Source organism: Carassius auratus, chromosome 2, assembly GCF_003368295.1.
Source record: "Carassius auratus strain Wakin chromosome 2, ASM336829v1, whole genome shotgun sequence".
Classification (NCBI taxonomy): Eukaryota; Metazoa; Chordata; class Actinopteri; order Cypriniformes; family Cyprinidae; genus Carassius; species Carassius auratus.
The window spans coordinates 25,634,368-25,654,392 of NC_039244.1; the positions used below are offsets into that span (position 1 = coordinate 25,634,368).

The 20,025-nt window shown below is 39.3% G+C and overlaps 2 protein-coding genes across 2 annotated transcripts in view; one reads left to right on the plus strand and one right to left on the minus strand.

Annotated features, from left to right (window-relative positions):
- Positions 1 to 14,262: 14,262 nt before the first annotated feature.
- On the minus strand, positions 14,263 to 16,692 carry LOC113038401 (carbohydrate sulfotransferase 2-like). Its single transcript, XM_026195776.1, has one exon. It carries the CDS (start codon positions 16,159 to 16,161, stop codon positions 14,767 to 14,769), a length of 1,395 nt encoding a protein of 464 aa, XP_026051561.1. The 5' UTR covers positions 16,162 to 16,692; the 3' UTR covers positions 14,263 to 14,766.
- Positions 16,693 to 17,976: 1,284 nt separating this feature from the next.
- Positions 17,977 to 20,025, plus strand: part of pls1 (plastin 1 (I isoform)) — a 30,332-nt gene continuing 28,283 nt past the window's right edge. Inside the window, exons 1-2 of the mRNA XM_026195703.1 lie at positions 17,977 to 18,250; positions 19,564 to 19,593. Coding sequence (XP_026051488.1) covers positions 18,181 to 18,250; positions 19,564 to 19,593 — 100 coding nt within the window. The 5' untranslated portion in view covers positions 17,977 to 18,180. The remainder of the gene's footprint in view (positions 18,251 to 19,563; positions 19,594 to 20,025) is intronic.

Below are 20,025 nucleotides of genomic sequence, written 5' to 3' on the forward strand. Positions count from 1 at the left end.
TGATTCCTTTGGCACATCAACTGCCTGGAGTTACGGGCATTGCTTCTAGCCCTGCAGAGGTTCCAGCCACTGCTGCAGAGCATGCAGATGTTGGTCCACATGGACAACACTGCAGCTGTATTGCACATCAGTCATCAGAGAGGTATATCCTGTTCTGTAGTCAGGCAGGATTCAAGTTGCTGCACACTGTCCACATTCTTGGGAAACTCAACTATGCATCCAATGCACTTTCATGGCAGCTCAGTTTCCCTGGAGAATGGCGACTCCATCTCAGGTGGTTCAGCTGATCTGGAGTCAGTTTGGAGAAGCTCAGGTAGACCAGTTTGCTTCCCATTATATCTCCCACTACTGAGGCCCCTCTCAGCACAGATGCACTGGCACACAGCTGGCCCCAGGGTCTTTGCAAGTATGCATTTCCCCCATTGACCCTCCTCACACAGACACTGTGCAAGGTCAGGGAGGATGAGGAACAGGTCCTGCTGGTTGAGCCTTACTCATGCTCCTTGCGAAAGGCCCTCACTTGCCCACTCCCCTGAAGAAGAACCTTATTTCTCAAGGGCAGTGCACCATATTGCATCTGCGTCCAGAACTGGATGGGACACGGCAGATTTAAGTGATCTGCCACCAGCGGTGGTTGACACTATCACTCAAGCCAGAGCTCCCTCTTCCAGGTGAGTGTATGCCTTGAAGTGGAGTCTATTCACAACTGGCATTATTCTCACAGATAAGACCCCCAAAGATGCCAGATTTTAGTTGTGCTTTATTTTCTGCAAGAAAGGCTGGAGCATAGACTGTCATGCCCCACCTTGAAAGTGTATGTCGCTGGTATCGCAGTGCATCACAATGCAGTGGATGGACAGTCCCTGTAAAAACATGACCTGGTCATCAGGTTCCTGAATGGTGATAGGTGGTTGAACCCTCCTAGGCCACTCCTCGTGCCCTCCTGGAATGTCTCTCTTGTCCTGGCTGACATCAGAGCCCTTTGAGCCGCAAAGTCAGTTTAGCTTAAAATTCTATCTCTAAAGACAGGGCTCCTGAACGCGCTCACTTCCATTAAGATGGTGGGGTACCTACAAGCATCTGTGCTCGAAATGTACCTTGTGTTACATGTGAGTCAATCTTTTGTTCATTATCTGGCTCAGCTCAGTCTTCATCTTCATTTCTCTCTTCACAGCAGTTCAGTCAGTGAACTGTTTGAGTAAATGAATTACTCCGGGATATTGTTTTTGTTTAGTTTTTTACCCTGAGGGAGTGTCAGCCACATTTAAAAAGTTAACAGCTTAAGTCATTTGTGGATTAATGCATTTTGGAGACGCGGACCGTTTAAACGATTCAGTTCGATTTGGTGAACTGGTTCAAAAAGATCTGGTGACATCGAATGATTAGTTCGCGAACCAGATATCACAAACTGCTTTGTTTTGAACTCTCTCACAACAGACACGGAAGAGAAGACAATGATGAATACAGAAGTTTTTTGCTATTTCTGGACCAAAATGTATTTTTGATGCTTCAAAAAATTCTAACTGACCCTCTGATGTCACATGGACTATTTTGATGATGTTTTTCTTACCTTTCTGGACATGGACACGATACTGTACACACAGTTTCAATGGAGGGAATGAGAGCTCTCTGACTAAATCAAAAATATCTTTAACAGTGTTCCAAAGATAAACAGAGGTCTCACGGGTTTGGAACAACATGAGGGAGAGTTATTAATAACATAATTATGATTTTTTGATGAACTAACCCTTTAAGTTTTAATTTGTCTAAATTATCTATTAGCTAAATAGCTATAATATGTCATGTATGGGAAAGTGCAATGTAAAGTATACAAAATATACATTTTTGTATATTTCTTATCTATACTATGCTAACTATAATAAACTCTCTATAATTTTCTCAGCAGAAATGCCATCCAACTTCATAATATGACCCTCAAAAAGCTAAATACAGAACACTGAAACCAGGAAAAAATTCACTGATATCAGTTTTGGTATTAATTTTCACACTCTGTTTTATACTGTAGTTTACACAGGACAACTTTGGCAAGTTACTTGAGTTTACTGAACACAATTTATCTTTGGCAGTATGGTTCCTTATGGAGATTTTTGCTCCCAAATTAATTGAACATACAAGAGCTTAAAACATTACCCCCCGGGATATTTTAAAATGTGGGGCTTTGAGACATCACACTAGTTTCCATTGTAGTAATGCGATTGCCATCATCTGCCATTGCCATTTTCATTTAATAACTTATTGCAAGTTAATAAGTTTAAATGTTCATGAATATGAATGAGGTTTGAGATCTACTGAGGGGTGCTGATTATCACGTTTGAAGCACACTGACAAATTGAGGTGCTAGGGGGAGATTGCAGCATGTGGGAGCTGTGCCTACATGGCCTTTCCACTGTTTGTTTCTCCTAAGGGAAAGAGGGAACAGAAAAACAAGCAAAGATTGAGAAGCAAGAGACTCAAGCAAAAATCTTCATTCAATCTTAAAATAGCTTAATTTCTCTCTAGGATAAATATTTGAGATGTTAAAGAGATCTCACTTTTGATTTTTCTTTCCTATGGGCTGTGGAAAATTCATAAAGTACTAACGAATCACTCTGAATTTCACAACATAGAAGACACAGTGTGTCTTTGTATACCAGTTTCTTATCTGCCCTATATTTGTAAGCCATCTCAGTGAATTTTTGTGTTACAGAATGTGTGCTCCATTGTTTAGTTTGACATATATAATGTTATAACCAATTCACGTTTGTGTAGAATAACTGTAATAAGGAGAAGTTTTGTTTCATATACATGTACTACAGTCCCCTGATTCTGAAAAAATAATATTCTTTGTGTCATATGAGCCAATGGGAAAGCCACTGCAAATTCGTGGCTAACCTTATCTTCACAGGCATCCTGCAGAGAATCCGACATAGGTCATGATGCCATTGTCCCTGCATCAGACACACTCTCACTTCTCCAGTTACTCTGTCCATCTCAATCTTTCTCCTTCAGAGCCACCTGCTACTGTCACGGTTCATGAATTCCCTGTCTCTCTCTCTCGGCTTGTTTAATGTGCAGGTGTGTGTCTGTGATCACGGCTGATTAGCAGCATCACCTGTGTCCCATTGTATGTGTCTATTTAAGAGCAGTAACTGGTGTCTCATGTTGTCAGATCGTTGTGGTTCTTCCCTGTGTTCCGTTCTGTTCCCCTGGCTGTGTTGGATCGTGGATTCTCTCTCTGTTCTTCATCGCATCTTCCTGTACTCTGCACCAGGATCAAGAGCACCATCACTGGGAGTCACAGCGTCACCCACCATCAGAGCTTGTGATCGTCGCCACTCTCCATCAGTGTTTCGGACTTGTCGTTTGTTTGTCTTACCTTCTCTGATACCTTGTCAATAAACTGCCTTGCTTTTGCATCCTGCCTCTGTGTCATAACAGCTACTCTGCCACTGTCTATTGTGGACTAGTTTTGAGCAAGCGGCTCAAAGGATCATGTCATGCCCCGCTACTAACACCTCTGTCTGTCTGGCTCTGCACTAAAGTAAAGTCTCGGCATATATAATCTTCACTTTCAAGACCTATTCACACACAGTAGTTGAACTGAAGTGAGTTTAGATGCTAAGATGGTCTGCAAGTACTTACATTTTTTTTTTTTACTTTATATGAGGATAAAAACCAAAGTATAAAGTATCAAATAATAAAAATATTTCACGTAAAACTAAAGTATGAAGGTGAATTACTAAGTAATGATGTACGTTTTTTTTTTTTCATACAATGCTGCGCACGTACAGTACACGTTTATTATGATGATTAAATTTATGTCACACATGCAATTAAAGTCACTGGGGTCCAATGTTGTTTTGTACCCAAAGACACATTTTTCAGAATATCTTCTTTTGTGTTCCAGCAGAGGTTAGAAAAATGTTCTAACCTCTGCTGGAACACAAAAGAAGATATTTTCTAAGAAAATCATAGAGTTTTGGAACCATACAAGGTTAAGAAAATGACAAGCTTTTCTTTTTTTGAATGAACTATGCCTTAAATAAAAAATAACAGTACTGGAACTGAACATGAAACAAAACAGCAAGAAAAGTGGAGTAACAACAAGTATTTAAAGTGGAGTAAGAAGAATTTAAAAAAATAGTTCTTTAATCACTCGTAATTAAAATTTTCTACTCCCCAGTTGCTGTTAGGAGAAACCCTCCTGTCAGTGATCCTTAGGCAAAAAAAAAGGTTGTACAAATTAAGGAATGAACTGCTAATTTTAAAATCTTCCTCATACTTACATTTGTTATGACATCTGCTTCATCATGCAGAAATGTTAATCCATTGCATTTATGACCTCAAGGTTAGATTATTGCAATGCTTTATTGGGTGGTTGTTCTGCACGCTTAGTAAACAAACTACAGCTAGTCCAAAATGCAGCAGCAAAAGTTCTTACTAGAACCAGGAAGTATGACCATATTAGCCCGGTCCTGTCAACACTGCACTGGCTCCCTATCAAACATCGTACAGATTTTTAAATATTGCTTATTACTTATGAAGCCCTGAATGGTTTAGCACCTCAGTATTTGAATGAGCTCCTGTTACATTATAATCCTCCACGTCCGCTATGTTCTCAAAACTCAGGCAATTTGATAATACTGTACCTAGAATATCAAAATTAACTGTAGGAGGGAGATCCTTTTCCTATTTAGCACCTAAACTCTAGAATAAACTACCTAACATTGTTCAGGAGGCAGACACGCAGTTTAAATCTATATTAAAGACCCATCTCTTTAACCTGGCTTACACATAACATACTAATGTGCTTTTAATATCCAAATCCATACAATTTTTAGGCTGCATTAATTAGGTAAACCGGAACCGGAAACACTTCCCATAATACCCGATTGCTACATCATTAGAAGAATGGCATCTACGCTAATATTTGTCTGTTTCTCTCTTATTACGGAGGTCACCGTAGCCACCAGATCCAGTCTGTATCCAGACCAGAGAGTCACTGCAGTCAGTGGGACCAGATGGTGGATCAGCACCTAGAAAGGACCTCTACATCCCTGAAAGACAGCGGAGACCAGGACAACTAGTGCCACAGATACAGATCCCCTGTAAAGACCTTGGGCCCTATCTTGCACCCAGCGCAATTGACTTTGTACACCGACGCTTGTGTCATTCCTATTTTGCACCCGCGCAAAGCGCGCTTTTCCCTCCACAGAGGCACGTCGCTAAACTAGTGAATGAACTTGCGCTCCCTGGGCGGTTCAGCGCAACAAGGAGGCGTGTTCCGGCGCAAACAATCCCTGGTGCTATTTTGCTGTTCCATTAAACAATTGCGCCACTGACCAGAAAAAACCTAGTCTAAAGTCAGTGGCGCGTTGCGCGTTGTTCATTATGCTATTTTAAGGGCGCATGCTTGACCATAATGTATAGCGTGCACAACGCGCATACACTTAGCTCATGTAATCTACACAGATGCAACAGTTATTTTTGCAAATCATAAATTGTAACACTAAAAAAATATTAACACATGAGATGACGGAAATCATTGTGGTGTGCCACGAAGATGTGAACAAAATAGGCATAAATCTAGTTTACAAATTATTCAGGCTAATTATTCTCCCATCCCCATACAACACAACTTCTCTGTCTTTCACTGCTCTTACAAGAACATCAGTCTCCTCGGCTGTGAACCGCTCCTGGCGTGCGCCTGGTAAATACGCCATAATAATAGCAATCCATAATGGAACTTGCGCACCTGCTTTTAAAGGGAATGCTGGATGACGCTCTGATTGGTTTATTTCACGATACGCCCAAACCACACCTATGAATAATGAAGCTACTTCAGACCAACCCACTTTAGATTTGCGCCGGGCGCAAGAGCCATTTATCCCGCCGGGAAAATAGCAACAGCGCCGAGACCCGCCCACAAACTTACTTGCGCTTCGCGCTTTGACACTTGCGTTTCAGATCGTTAAAATAGGGCCCCTTGTCTCAGAGGACCACCAGGACAAGACCACAGGAAACAGATGATTCTTCTGCACAATCTGACTTTGCTGCAGCCTGGAATTGAACTACTGGTTTCGTCTGGTCAGAGGAGAACTGGCCCCCCAACTGAGCCTGGTTTCTCCCAAGGTTTTTTCTCCATTCTGTCACAGATGGAGTTTCGGTTCCTTGCCGCTGTCGCCTCTGGCTTGCTTAGTTGGGGTCACTTCATCTACAGCGATATCGTTGACTTGATTGCAAATAAATGCACAGACACGATTTAACTGAACAGAGATGACATCACTGAATTCAACGATGAACTGCATTTAACTGTTATTTTGCATTATTGACACACTGTTTTCCAAATGAATGTTGTTCAGTTGCTTTGACGCAATGTATTTTGTTTAAAGCACTATATAAATAAAGGTGACTTGACTAGACTTGACTTCAAACTTTACAATACTTATGATTACTTCCGTTAGCTCTACAATAAGTAAATCTACTTCAACAGCTAACTGATCTTCAGCTGTCATGTTACAAAGCATGGATTGTCCCCCCTAAAAGTATGATTAAAAAACACACTGTGTATTGTAAATAACCATGTTTTATACTTTAAATAATCATGTAAATAGTAAAACAACACAAACGCAAACAAGGCAAAAATGTGTTTTAATTTTTACATTTTGATACTCCTCCTCCCTTGACTCACACTTTTACATCACCTCAGTAGCAGAGTCCATTGTTTTTTTCCCAGGGAACTGGCCTACTTTAACACTGTTGCCACGGGCTGAAGCAACTCCAATAATGTGATATGAATGCAAATTTTATCGGAGGAACCCCGCCGAGAAACGTGTATTTTACCCCCCTCGAAACGCTATTGGACTAGTTTTGGTCTACTTTTGAGAAGCCATTCTCGTATCTGCTAACTGCTACAGTATGTTATGCTCATGTGTTCTGATAATATTGTAGCTTTCTAGGGCTTAACATAATTTGGATAATTGGTAAAACCTCTTAATAGCCCTACTTTTAGACCTACCTGAAAAACTAAAAGCTATTTATTTCATTTGTAGGCCTATCGTTGTTTTTTATTTATGCTATCATTAGTTCTTTACTGTATTTGTTCTTATTTTATTACTGACTGCTTACTTGTCATTTTTTATTCAATTCAAAGTTTGAAATCAAGCTCTCATTCTACTGCAACAAAATTAAAGAAAGTGACGTGACATACAGGCAAGTATGATGACCCATACTCGGAATTCGTGCTCTGCATTTAACCCATCCAAAGTGCACACACACAGCAGTGAACACACACACACTGTGAACACACACCCGGAGCAGTGGGCACTGGGCAGCCATTTATGCTGCGGCACCTGGAGAGAAGTCAGGGGTTGCTCAAGGGCACCTCAGTCACCTCAGGCACCTGATTACAGATTACCCCACTGTAAAATCAAAAATAAACTGAGTGAGCAAAACTTTGTATGCTAGTTATAATGTAAATTAAACAATTTTTAGATACAGTGTTGGGCAGTAGCGTCGCTACAAGCAGCGAAGCTACTAGTTTAACTACATTTCTCAGTAGCTTGGTCGTAGCTTCGCTACTTTCTGAATCAAATAGCTTTTCAGTAGCGAAGCTCTTTTTTTTACCAAGTGGTGCGGTAGCTTCCACACAAGCTACATTTTCGCAAGTATTTCTGAAGCTCAAACTCAAATCGGGAAATACAACTGCTAAGATCGCTGATCCTGGATCAGTAGTGACGCGACGGCGCTACTTCATCTTGTTCGTGTTTACGGTGGATAGCAACCAACCATCTTTATGATGCATTACCGCCACCTTCTGCACCGGATGATACCACTCCTTGGCCAGTCACGCAAAAAATTATTTGATGAAATGATGGCATAGGATGAGGTCGGAGAACAGTTAATCCCGAGGAGTGAGTCGCCGTGGCCGTACCTCCACAAGTACATGACACTGACCGAGATAACAGAGAGAAAATATATTTTCAGATGCTGCTTGTAAAAATTATCAGGGTCCCCCTTACGAAAGGCAAATGTATTTACCAATATATTTCCTTTTTATTTCACATATATTATATAATATATTGCAAAATATACAAATGATTGCAGCTTTCAATATATTGCAATATATTGGAAAAAATAAATATATATTAGAATATATGCCTAATATATTACATGATATTTTCCAATATACTGCAATATATTTTTGTTTAATAAGGGCCAGCCTGGCCATTTTTTTTTTTTACTGTTTGGTGGTCTTGCATTTTGTTCTGCAAAGTCCTATAGTATTTTAAGCATGCCCATGCAACAGGTGCATACACTTACTTGTGCACACATTGTTAATTACATGTATTTTGATTGTTTTTGTTGCCAAATTGATAAAAGTGAAAGTGAAAGTGACATTCAGCCAAGTATGGTGACCCATACTCAGAATTTGTGCTCTGCATTTAACCCATCCGAAGTGCACACACACAAAGCAGTGAACACACACACACCCGGAGCAGTGGGCAGCCATTTATGCTGCGGCGCCCGGGGAGCAGTTGGGGATTCGATGCCTTGCTCAAGGGCACCTATGTCGTGGTATTGAAGGTGGAAAAAGAACTGTACATGCACTCCCCCCACCCACAATTCCTGCCAGCCCGGCACTCGAACTCACAACCCTTCGATTGGGAGTCTGACTCTCTAACCATTAGGCCACGACTTCCCACGAAAACGAACACAAAAAAACTATTAAACTAAACAATTACACCTGCCTATCTGTTTGACTGACAGTTTAAAGACTGAGATAGCATTGACTTGTAATAAACCGTGTTCAACGTAAAAATGTAATTTTAAAAGTAGCTTAGATGTAGCAAGCTACTGTTGATGTAGCTTAGCTTGCTACATTTCCCAGGGGGGTAGCTTCAGTGTAGTGAAGCTTCATTTACTGTAGAGTAACTGGTAGCTTAGCTCACTACATTTTGTAGTCATATGACATATGAATTGGAATTCATTTTGTAGCCCATTTACATTCCAGACTATGGGTCTGATGGAAGGGAAAAAACTAATTCCTTCAGAATTGTAAAAAAAAATCATGGCAAGGCTGCATCACCTACACACACACACACACACACACACACACACAAGGCCAGTGAACGAGAACAAAGTCAATAGTTGTGGAACTTGACTGCCAAGTTTTTTTTATTTACTTAAACATCAGATGAAGTGATTAATTTCTCTTTAATACAAGTGATGCCGATGTATTTTCCGTATAGCAATAATAACATTACCTGCTTGACGGCTGGTAATGTCTACAACAGACAAGAGCTCTGTCACAGCGCGACCATAACAGCTGGAAGTTGTCTAATTTGAAACATTCTCCATGCTGCATTAATAGTGGTAAGGCTGTGTATACTTGTCCTTAAGTACAATTTCAGCTGTATTATTTGTCTCCCCTTCCAAAATTGCTCTTGAGAATTTTTTTGTTCTCGTCTGCATGGTCACCATCTGCTCCCTTTGCATGATGGGCATCACTGACCTAGTTACCATGACAACTGCATAGAGGACCGTCTCTGTGGCCTTAGCAAAGAGTGTGGCAGTAGTTGACAATGAGACTGAAACTTGAGTGTTAAAAATATTTGTTGTCAAAAGAACAGTTAATCAATTTACCACTGTCAAACCTCATGTTTATCCCATGCTTGACTTTGTGTGACTGTGTTCTCTCATGTTATGCTGGATGTGCTTGCTTTATCCTTGTGATGCATCAGCCATTGTTTTCAAACAGGCACAGTGCTTACTTTTGCATTTGCTAATTTAAACATGAAGAGGACGTATCCATCTGGAAGCCAGAAGCGGAAAAAAGCAAGAAGTGGTGGAAAAGAGGAAATTTGACAGCGGTAAATGATGGAGATAAGATTGACTAAAGGATATGACAAACACACGTTTTCGTTGTTAATTCCAGCTCATTTTCATTTAATTATCTGCAAGATGAATTACTGGTAACAGTCCAACTACTAATATGGTCACTGGGAAGCAGGTTAGCTAAGTTTGCTCTTAGCAGCAGCATATTAAGTACATATATATATACATACTCACACCCATCATTATGAAGTGCTTCGAGCGACTCTTCCTAGCACACCGCAAAGACTGCCTCCCACCCACACTGGACCCACACCAATTTGCCTACTGCAGAAATAGGAGCACAGAGGATACAGTATGCACAATGCTGCACTCACACACCTGGACCATAACAACACGTATGTTAGGATGTTGTTTGTTGACTTTAGTTCAGCATTTAACACCGTCATTCCCTCCAAGCTGACCACAAAACTTGGAGGCCTGGACATTAACACCTCCCTCTGCAACTGGATTATGGACTTTCTGACCAACAGGCCTCAGCATGTTCGGTCAGGCCACACCCACTCTATCATCATCACACATAACACTGGCATACCACATGAATGTGTGCTGAGCTCATTCCTTTACTCCCTTTACACCCACGACTGCAAGCCTGTGCATGGATCCAACTCCATTAAGTTTGCAGACGACACCACGGTGATTGGCCTCATCACAGACAATGATGAGACTGCCTACAGGGAAGAGGTACAGCACCTGGCCATATGGTTTGCTGACAACAACCTGCTCCTTAACACCAATAAGACTAAGGAGCTCATTGTGGACTTCAGGAAGAAGAAAGGAAGCATGCATGACCCCATACACATTAACGGAATGGTTGTTGAACGTGTCTCCAGCTTCAAGTTCCTGGGAAGCACAATCTCGGAGGACCTGTCCTGGGCCAAACACCTCCAGCATGGTCAAGAAGGCTCACCAGCGCCTTTTCTTCCTCAGGACACTGAAGAAGAACCAACTGTCTTCATCCATCCTGGTGAAGTTTTACCGGTGTGCGATCGAGAGCATCCTGACCAGTTGCATCACAGTCTGGTATGGGAACTGCTCCGTGGCTGACCGCAAAGCACTGCAGAGGGTGGTGAAAACTCCCCAACGCATCACAGGGACACCACTTCCTGCTCTTGAGGACATCCAGAGAAACCGCTGTCTACGTCGAGCTCGCAGCATTCTCGAGGACTCCTCTAACCCTGACCATGGACTGTTTAACCTCCTGCCCTCCGGGAGGCACTTAAAGAGCCTCCGGACAAGGACCAGCAGATTCAGAAACAGATTTTTTTTTTTTTTTTTGAACTCTGCCCTCTGACACCCCTCAACACCCCCACACCACACACACATACTCCTCCCCCCTCTTCAACACTACATCTAACTATTTATTTACAACAAGCAAAAAATAGTAAACTTGTTATTGCTTGCACTACTGTCTGTTCAACAAGAAACACTGAATAATCCATTTGCACTCTGAAATATTTTCTATGCACTTTACGGTCCATTGCAATAGTGTAAATTGTTCATAGTCCTGCCTATAGTGTACATATTTTTACATAATCCATCTGTATAGTATGTTCATAGTGCTGTATATCATGCTAATAGTATTTAAAATCTGTAAATTATGTCCATAATACTTATCTGTATAGTTATTGTACATATTGTAGACCTTATAGTATAGTATATTCTGTACTTTATACTGTTCTGGTTAGATGCTAACTGCATTTCGTTGCCTTGTACCTTACATGTGCAGTGACAATAAAGTTGAATCTAATCTAATCTAATCTATAGACTACTGAAATTTTGGTCTAAAAGGTTTTTAAAATCATGAGAAACTTTTCAGTTATGTGTGTCCAGACATTTCACTAGAAGTGTATATTTACAGTAAACCCCTGATCTTAAACATTGAAGTGAAACACTGTCATCAGGAGGCCATAATGACATCAGCAACATCCCAGAAGCCATTTCAGGTTTCTCTTTCACCTCATGTTCTGTTTACAGCAGCAGGATAAAGGCACGGAGATGGCAAAGGGCCAGAGCACTTACATTGAGCGCCAGCAGATCTTCAAGCCCAGCCATTTAACACCCACTCCACATCCGGCCCCCAGCTCTGACCCCTCAGGGACCTCCCCACCTGCAGCTGTTATTCATGGTGAACAGAGGATGCTCTCTCATGGTTTCCCACACTCAGTCACTGCAGCCCACTTCACAGAATCAAGGATTCATAGTCACTGGATACCCCTGAGAGACAGATTTGTTTCCTACTACAGTTGACAGTTTAAAAAAAGCATCTACACCACTGGCATGTTAGGAACAGAGCAGCTGCCACTGTTGTTTCCCTACGTTAAAGATGCTTTGCTCTTAAAATAGCTTCTGCGCTGGTACAGACGTCACTTTAGATGCATGAAGGTAACCTAGTTTATACTAGAAAATATACAAATAGCTGTTGGTGCATAACATTTACTTCAGTAATTTTTGTAAATTATTATTATTGTTATTTAAAGAAGTATTTTCACCAAGGCTGACTTTATTTGATCAAAAGTACATTAAAAACTGTGATATTGTGGAATATTATTACAATTTAAAATAACTGTTTTCAGTTTTACTGTTTTTAAAATCCTAATTTATTCCTGTAATGCAAAGCTGAATTTTCAGCATCATTAATCATGTTTTCAGTGTCACGTGATCCTTCAGAAAGCATTCTCAGTTCTTATTATTATCAATGTTGAAAACAAAATGTGCCACCTAATACTTTTTTCGCCCAATTTCTGCCTAAATGTCAAGATACGTAATCTACATTTTTCCACAATCATGAGCCTTTGAAGTTTGTCGTATTGAAGCAAGTTTGAATTTACATAGTGAAAGACAAAACTTCTACAGATTTGCATTCCCATTCTCTTGCATTTGAATAGAAGGGAACGAAACATTTAACGTAGTGTGACCTAGTGATACTTTGAGAAAGTGAGATTTTCCATTGAAATGTGTCAATATGCTCTATGATTTAAATGACATATTACACCACAAACCTATATTGAATCAGTCCAGATTTCCAGCAGGGGGTAACCTAAATTAAAGAAATGCAGATTGTATGTTAAAACATTTGCATACGGTCAATGTGACATGCTCCTTTGCAATGGGAGAGGCTGTATTTATTTATTCTTTATATATATATATATATATATATATATATATATATATAGCTGAATGTCTGCCAAACCAGGAGTAAACAGGGTCACAGATATGTTCAGAGAATCAGAAACTGCATTCATTTCCTTTTGGTTTAACCAGACTTTCATTCCAAGAAATGAGCTAAATTAAAACCTGCCAGATTTGTTTCTAAGAATGCAGTTCTACGGGCGAGATTGGAATCAGGGCAACAGAAAATAGCTGTCATTCCTTCACTATCCTGATCTGTATTAATGACAACAATTCTGCATTAAAATAGGGAAATACAGACTTCTTGTATGGCCGTAGATGTGGATCTGAAAGAAAGCATGCAGCTGAGAGTGACATGCTCTCAAACCTTCTTACATGAACAACATTCATACAGTAACTGGGTCACTGCTGTTATGCAATACCTTTGAAGGTCTGTAACTCGTAAGCCTTTCTATTAAAGAGTGAAGAAAATATCTTAGAAATATTAGGTCAAGCTCAAGCACCTAAAATTTTATTATATTTTACATAAGATGGAAATAAAGAGTTAGACATTGCTCAGACTGAGCGCTTTCATGATGGTTTCAACTTTAAGTTCACCATTTTTTTTAAGTGTTGATATTATCATGACTATCTCTGTAATTTTAATCACAAAAGATGGAATGCTGAGTGGACAGCCCAAATAATAGCTCAAAACATCACAAAATTCATCAAGTGCACCGCTAACAGTGATACTGTCGTTTTCTTGCTAAAAATAGTTTCACTTCCTGAAGGATGATGTCATTTAGGCACTGCCTTTTGATAGTTAAAGTGATATTACAAAAGAAAACAGGATAGAACATGATATTAGAGAATAGTTCACCCAAACATAATAGTTCTATCATTTCATCACCCTCGTGTTGTTCTAAACCTCTATGATTGACTTTCTTCCCTGGAACACAAAAACAGATATTTTAAACAAAGTTTCAGCTGTTTTTGTCTATGCAGTGAAAGTAATTGTAATTCAACACTGTATTGATACTGAGAACACATTCTTAAAATATATCTTCTGTTATGTTGCACAGAAGAAAGGTCACATATGTTTGGAACAAGATGAGGGTCGATACATAATGACATTGCTTATTTTTGGTTAAGTTATCCATTTGATAAATGCCAGTTTTCATGCTAAAAGTAGTCAATTATTTTAAACTCACCTACTTAATTGTGATATAGGGGTAAAGAAAAAAAATCTAACATGACTTCCATCTTTAAAAAAATGTTTAATAGTTTATCCATTGAATTAAGACATGATGTGGACACAAAATGTACTGCATAACAAGAATAACCCGTTTATGGAAAGATAACCCAGAGACAAAGTGTACAGGAAATAGAGCACGTCTCAGCTGATTTAAATCAGACACACAGGACAGTGAGACTCTTGCTATTTAGAGAGATGCCTCTTTAGTTAGTACAGTCCTGAAATCAATGAATGTGAAATCTAAATGTTTAGATTAAATCAAAATCTTGGCGTAGCTTTAATGATCAATGACACATTGTACCCCAAGTATTTTTTCTCTCTTGTTTGGTCGAACATGTGGTGATGCACAGACAATATTCTGGCCCCAACATACAATAAGTGGCTTTGCACAGTATGATGCAAACAGATACATTCCACTGAGACATTAAGCATTGGACATAAATAACAGATGAGTATCAGGCTGACCTCAGCACAAATGCAAAACATCAAATGTCTTTGGCAGTGGTTCATATTTTGGGCACTGTCAATAATGGTCTGCTTAAATCTTTAGCCTCCCCTGCCGTGCGAACGCGCAGGTATCCCAGCAGAGACATCGCATGCTGACAATATTCCTCCACCTGTCTGATCTGCTGGTAGTTCAACACGGTTCTCCAGGCACTGGCTGCTTGCGTGGCATTCCTGGAGGACACGATGAACGGTTTGGTGGAGGCATTCGGTCCTGTTGTCATATTCATAGCAAAAATTTCCATGTCGTGATTGGCTGAAAGATTAACAAAGCGATAAACATTCCGAAGAGTTTTAATGGGGTTCTCCACCAGGTCCTCGTAACGGACCGTCATGTATTTGCCTTTGAACCATTTGGGAGGCTGAAGAGCGGTTTTCAGAGTTCTAGACATCTGTTCGCAGATCACCTCCATGGCGCCAATGGAGTGGTAATCTGAACCGTCTTTTTTGTTCGTTTTGTGGTTGGGGTCCACAAACGGCACGCGGCGAAGTTTGGGGTCTCTGCTGCGTACAACTTGCAAATTCTCCCGGATGAGTCCGTGTCGGGATTTAATCCTGGAGTTGGCCACCGCTCTGGGGTCTCGCACCAAATGGATTACTTTCAGATTCAAAGAAGGGTCCTCCATCAGCGGGGCCAGAACGTTGACGTCCAAAATGCGAACTCCTTTGATCACGATCGTGTTGTACTTTAAACACTCTTCCTCCAACATCTGAAGACTCTGTGAAGGGCACTTTCTACAAACCTTTTCGTCCACCATTCCCACCACATCTTTCCTGTAGGACGTACAGAAGGGGTAGGAGCAGATGACCTTATTGATGCCGGCCCCAAACAGTCCGAGAGAGGTTATGTTCTTCCCGCCAGGACCGTTGTACAGCTGAAAAACTGAGAAGTCACACCTGTAAAGAGCGCTCAGCATGTCCCTGGCCGCTCCTTGGAGGGACACGGCGTCCCCCGGGTACAGCTTCTGCCAAATATGCCACATGGGCTCATACAAGAAAAACACATTAGGGTTTTGGTTGAAGAGCTCCCCGAAAAAAGACGAGCCGGACCTCCAAGTGGTCAAGACATACACCAGCTGCCTTTTCTTGACCTGTGGGGCTTGGTAAAGGTGACGGATGTCTGATCTGCTTTGGAAGTTCACTCCCTGCATCGGCTGGTTGCACTGCTGTGGCTCTTTGGTCCATTTGTAATTAGCCAGGTTCAGCATGGTCAGAGCCACCAGCAGAAAATAGGCCAGAAACATGATGATCCTCTTCCGCCGTAGCACTTTCATCACAATTCCAGGGTTGGCGATTATTTTGGTGTGGCTTCTCGTGCAAGACTTGGGTTTCCTTCCAAAGCCAGCATTCTTCTCCCATGGTGGTGTGAATTTTAGAGGGTAGGGTTTGTTTTTCATTTATGATACAGGAGAGCCAGTGATGTCCCAAACAGAGCTGCAGTGTATCACATGCAGCGAGGATGGCACAGAAGAAAGCTTGGCGTCTGCCCCAAGTCCATGTAATCGACTATCGGTTAGGCGATGCGTGAGAAAAGAGGGGATGCCCGACGCTCCAAAATACAAGACGAAACCAAAACAAACCACACTGCAATGCGCAGGTTTTCATTCGGATACCAGACAACGGATTCCTTTCATATTATTTAACGGCAAGCAAAGCTAATTTAAGCATTTTTATTTTTGCTTACCGATAAAAAAGCGGCGGGGGATGATCCCCAAAACATTTTGCGTCCAAGGCACGGGCGGGGGTAAATATATAAGTATATAAATATACGTGTGCGCGTGATCATTTGAGCTCAAAAGAAAAGAAAACCCGTTTTCAGACAGTTCCTTTTAAAAGCACGGAAACGAAAGAAAAAGCCTCTCTCGTCAAAGTGGCCCCCAGCCTTTGCTCTGTTGCTCTGGGTGTACATTATCATAAATTAGTACTGCACGAATTACATGGAAGCAAAGAAACAAAAGTTCCACCTCCTCTAAGCGCTGATTGGAGGAGCGAAGACCGTCTTGGCTTTTCTAATGACGCTATTGGTTCGTGTCTACGTCCGTCAAATCCCACTGGTCACGCACAGCCTATAGCAATATGATGGACTATGCATCATAATACATTTGGGGATTTCAGACACTTTATGCACGATTTATTATAATCTTGGATTATGTCTAAAATATATATGTATAACTTTTTATAAAATATTCTTATTCTATATATTTTACATACACGCATAAATACATACATACATACATAGCTACAGACATATATATATATATATATATATATATATATATATATATATATATATATATATATATATATATATATATATATATGTATGTATATGTATATATATATATATATATATATATATATATATGTGTGTGTGTGTGTGTGTGTGTGTGTGTGTGTGTGCGTGTGTATGCGTGTGTATGTGTATGTATATGTATGTATATGTATGTATATGTATATATATATATGTATATATATATATGTATATGTATATATGTGTATATATATGTGTATATATATATATATATATATATATATATATATATATATATAATACTCATAAATGTATAGATGCTATGTGTTTAAGGCCGTTTAGATATCTGCCATGAAAAAAGCTTTTTTGTTTGTTTGTTTGTTTGTTATATTTTTATCAGATATTATTTCATACATTAATTATTATAAAATGCTATGAATATATAAATCTAATTACATAGTGGCAACTAATGCTTTCAAGGAAAGTTTTTAGACTTTAATTATTATTATTATTATTATTATTATTATTATTATTATTATTATGTTCTGGTTACTAAAGGTTGAAAATCGAGTATTAAATCACAAAATCTTTAGGATTAAAATAATCTGAAACAGAATTTTGTTGCATAACTCAAGAACAATGACAACTACTATTCTTTGTAGTTAGTGCCACCTGCTGTTTGTTTCTCTCACTGTTCCCTCCACCTTTAGCCTATTATTTTCAAACTCCGACACATTAAGGAATAAATCAGATTAATAAAATAAGGTTGGTGTAGAGAAGGTGCTATTATTCTCCCTGTCGCTCTCACATATATGTGTTTGTTAAGGGAGATTAGGATAATTCAGTAGACAGGCCACTGCAGCAGCGCATTAGGCTGGAGTCCTGCCATATTGTGAAGCAAGTCATTGCATCAACCTAGTCAAAATAAATAAATAAATAAATAAGTGGAAAAAATAAGTGCCATTGTTTGGAAATACTGTTGAACTGAATAGTTGAACACTAGGTAATGCAGGATTGTTTCCCTCTCTTTATTTCTGTTATTCGTTTTAATACAATCCCTCATGTTCCTTTCCTCACCAGCAGTTGTTCATTCATTCATGATCACTGTATGATTTTCATGCAGTTTCCAGATCTCAGTTATCTAGACCTTCAGTAAACGAAAGCCATGGCTCTAATCACAAGAAGACTCAACAGGCTATTTTTCTGGACCAAAAGACCAAATCATACAACTACAGGTGAGATGACTGCTGTTTTTTGACTGATGTATTGTGTAATTACAAATGTTTTCCCTCATTGCTACATTTACTGAACTCTGTGTGGCTAAAGGTCATTTTCACATCCTTTCCACGCGTGTATCACAGCATATTAGAGTTATACTAGGATCTGATATGATGCTGCTAACTGTCAAAGAAAATGATCTGTCATGCAGGCCTGTTTGTGATGTAGCCCCAGCTGGTAATAGAGGCACTGCATTCTTGTTTTATTAAGTTTTCAAGTTATATGCCATCTGACAAAACAGTGCCCTCTTAATGAAACAACTTTTTAACACAAACATAAAAACTGGTTATTAGTAGTAGTAGTAGTAGCAGCAGCAGCATTGTTTGTGTGTTTGTGCACTTGGATGGCATAAATGCAGAGCACAAAATCAGTCGCTGGGGCATATTTTTAACAATAGGCAAAAAAAAAAAAAAAAATGGCAAAAGGGAAAATTATAGATTTTTCTTTTATGCCAAAAATCATTATTAAGTAAAGATCATGTTCCACGAAGATATTTTGTAAATTTACTACTGTAAATATATCAAAACTTAAATTTTGATCAGTAATATGCATTGTTAAGAATTCATTAGGGTAATTTTCTCAGTATTTCGATTTTTTTGCACCCTCAGATTTCAGATTTTCCTAGTATCTCGGCCAAATATTGTCAGATCGTAATAAACCATACATCAATGGAAATCTTATTTATTCAGCTAATTCAAAAAAAAAAAAAAAAAGACACTTAAGGCTGGTTTTGTGGTATTCAGAGTATGAATTACCATACTTGACTACATGTCAAGTACTTTCACTGTTGTATAGTATGAAATGCCAATGATTTTTGCCCATTTTTTATGTTTTTATGTCAAAGAATGTAATAAGTCATACACTTTTAACTCTGTTAGGTTTGCTAATGTTTTGTTGAAACTCATAAATATTGAATTGCAAATGCTTAGCTGCATTACTGTATACAAGCTCTTTATTTATTTATTTTTTTTGGGTTGACCCAGTAAATATAAATTTAAAAATGAAATTTGGCCACAATGTTTATTACCAGATATGGCATTAGAAGGCCAAAACATTTTGCATTCTTTTATTATTATTTAATTTGATTGTATGTTTTATTCTTATAACTATTGCAACAGAGATTTATTTTCAAAACAAAACAGCTCTATTAAATGCAAATAGGAAACAGAAAATAAAGCTAGTTTAAGCTGTGGCTGTAACACTCTCTGTTTTAGGTATTTGTTTCCATTGGACTCTTATCTCACTCTCTCATGTCTTTTATTATCAACAGATGCTTTATTGGCTGCAAGAGATCATGCAGGTAACCTCCAAAACAAGTGTAACCTCACTGTCCACTGAAGTAAGATTTTATTAAACAAGAGGAATTATGGGTGACATACTTAACCTGTGTCCTGTGGCAAGGGTCTTGGCAATGTGGTAACTGATCCTCTTCTCAGAGCAATCAATAATGCAGGTGGCTTCCGAAAGGCTGATGAGTCTCTTAAAGGAGCGAGTGCAGTATTGGGTATCAGTCAGATATTCTTGGGCCCTGAAACGACTGTTCTCTATCCGTCATCCAAAGATATTTTTTAACTAAGAAGAGTAAAATCTGCATTACTTCTTTATTATGGATTGATGAAAGCTGTTTTAGTGCCTGGCTATTGAGAAGTGAGAAGCTTGGTAAGTTATATAATGTGTGTAAAGCGTTTGTTTCACTGACTCAGCTTGAAGAAGTTTATTACCATCCATGACA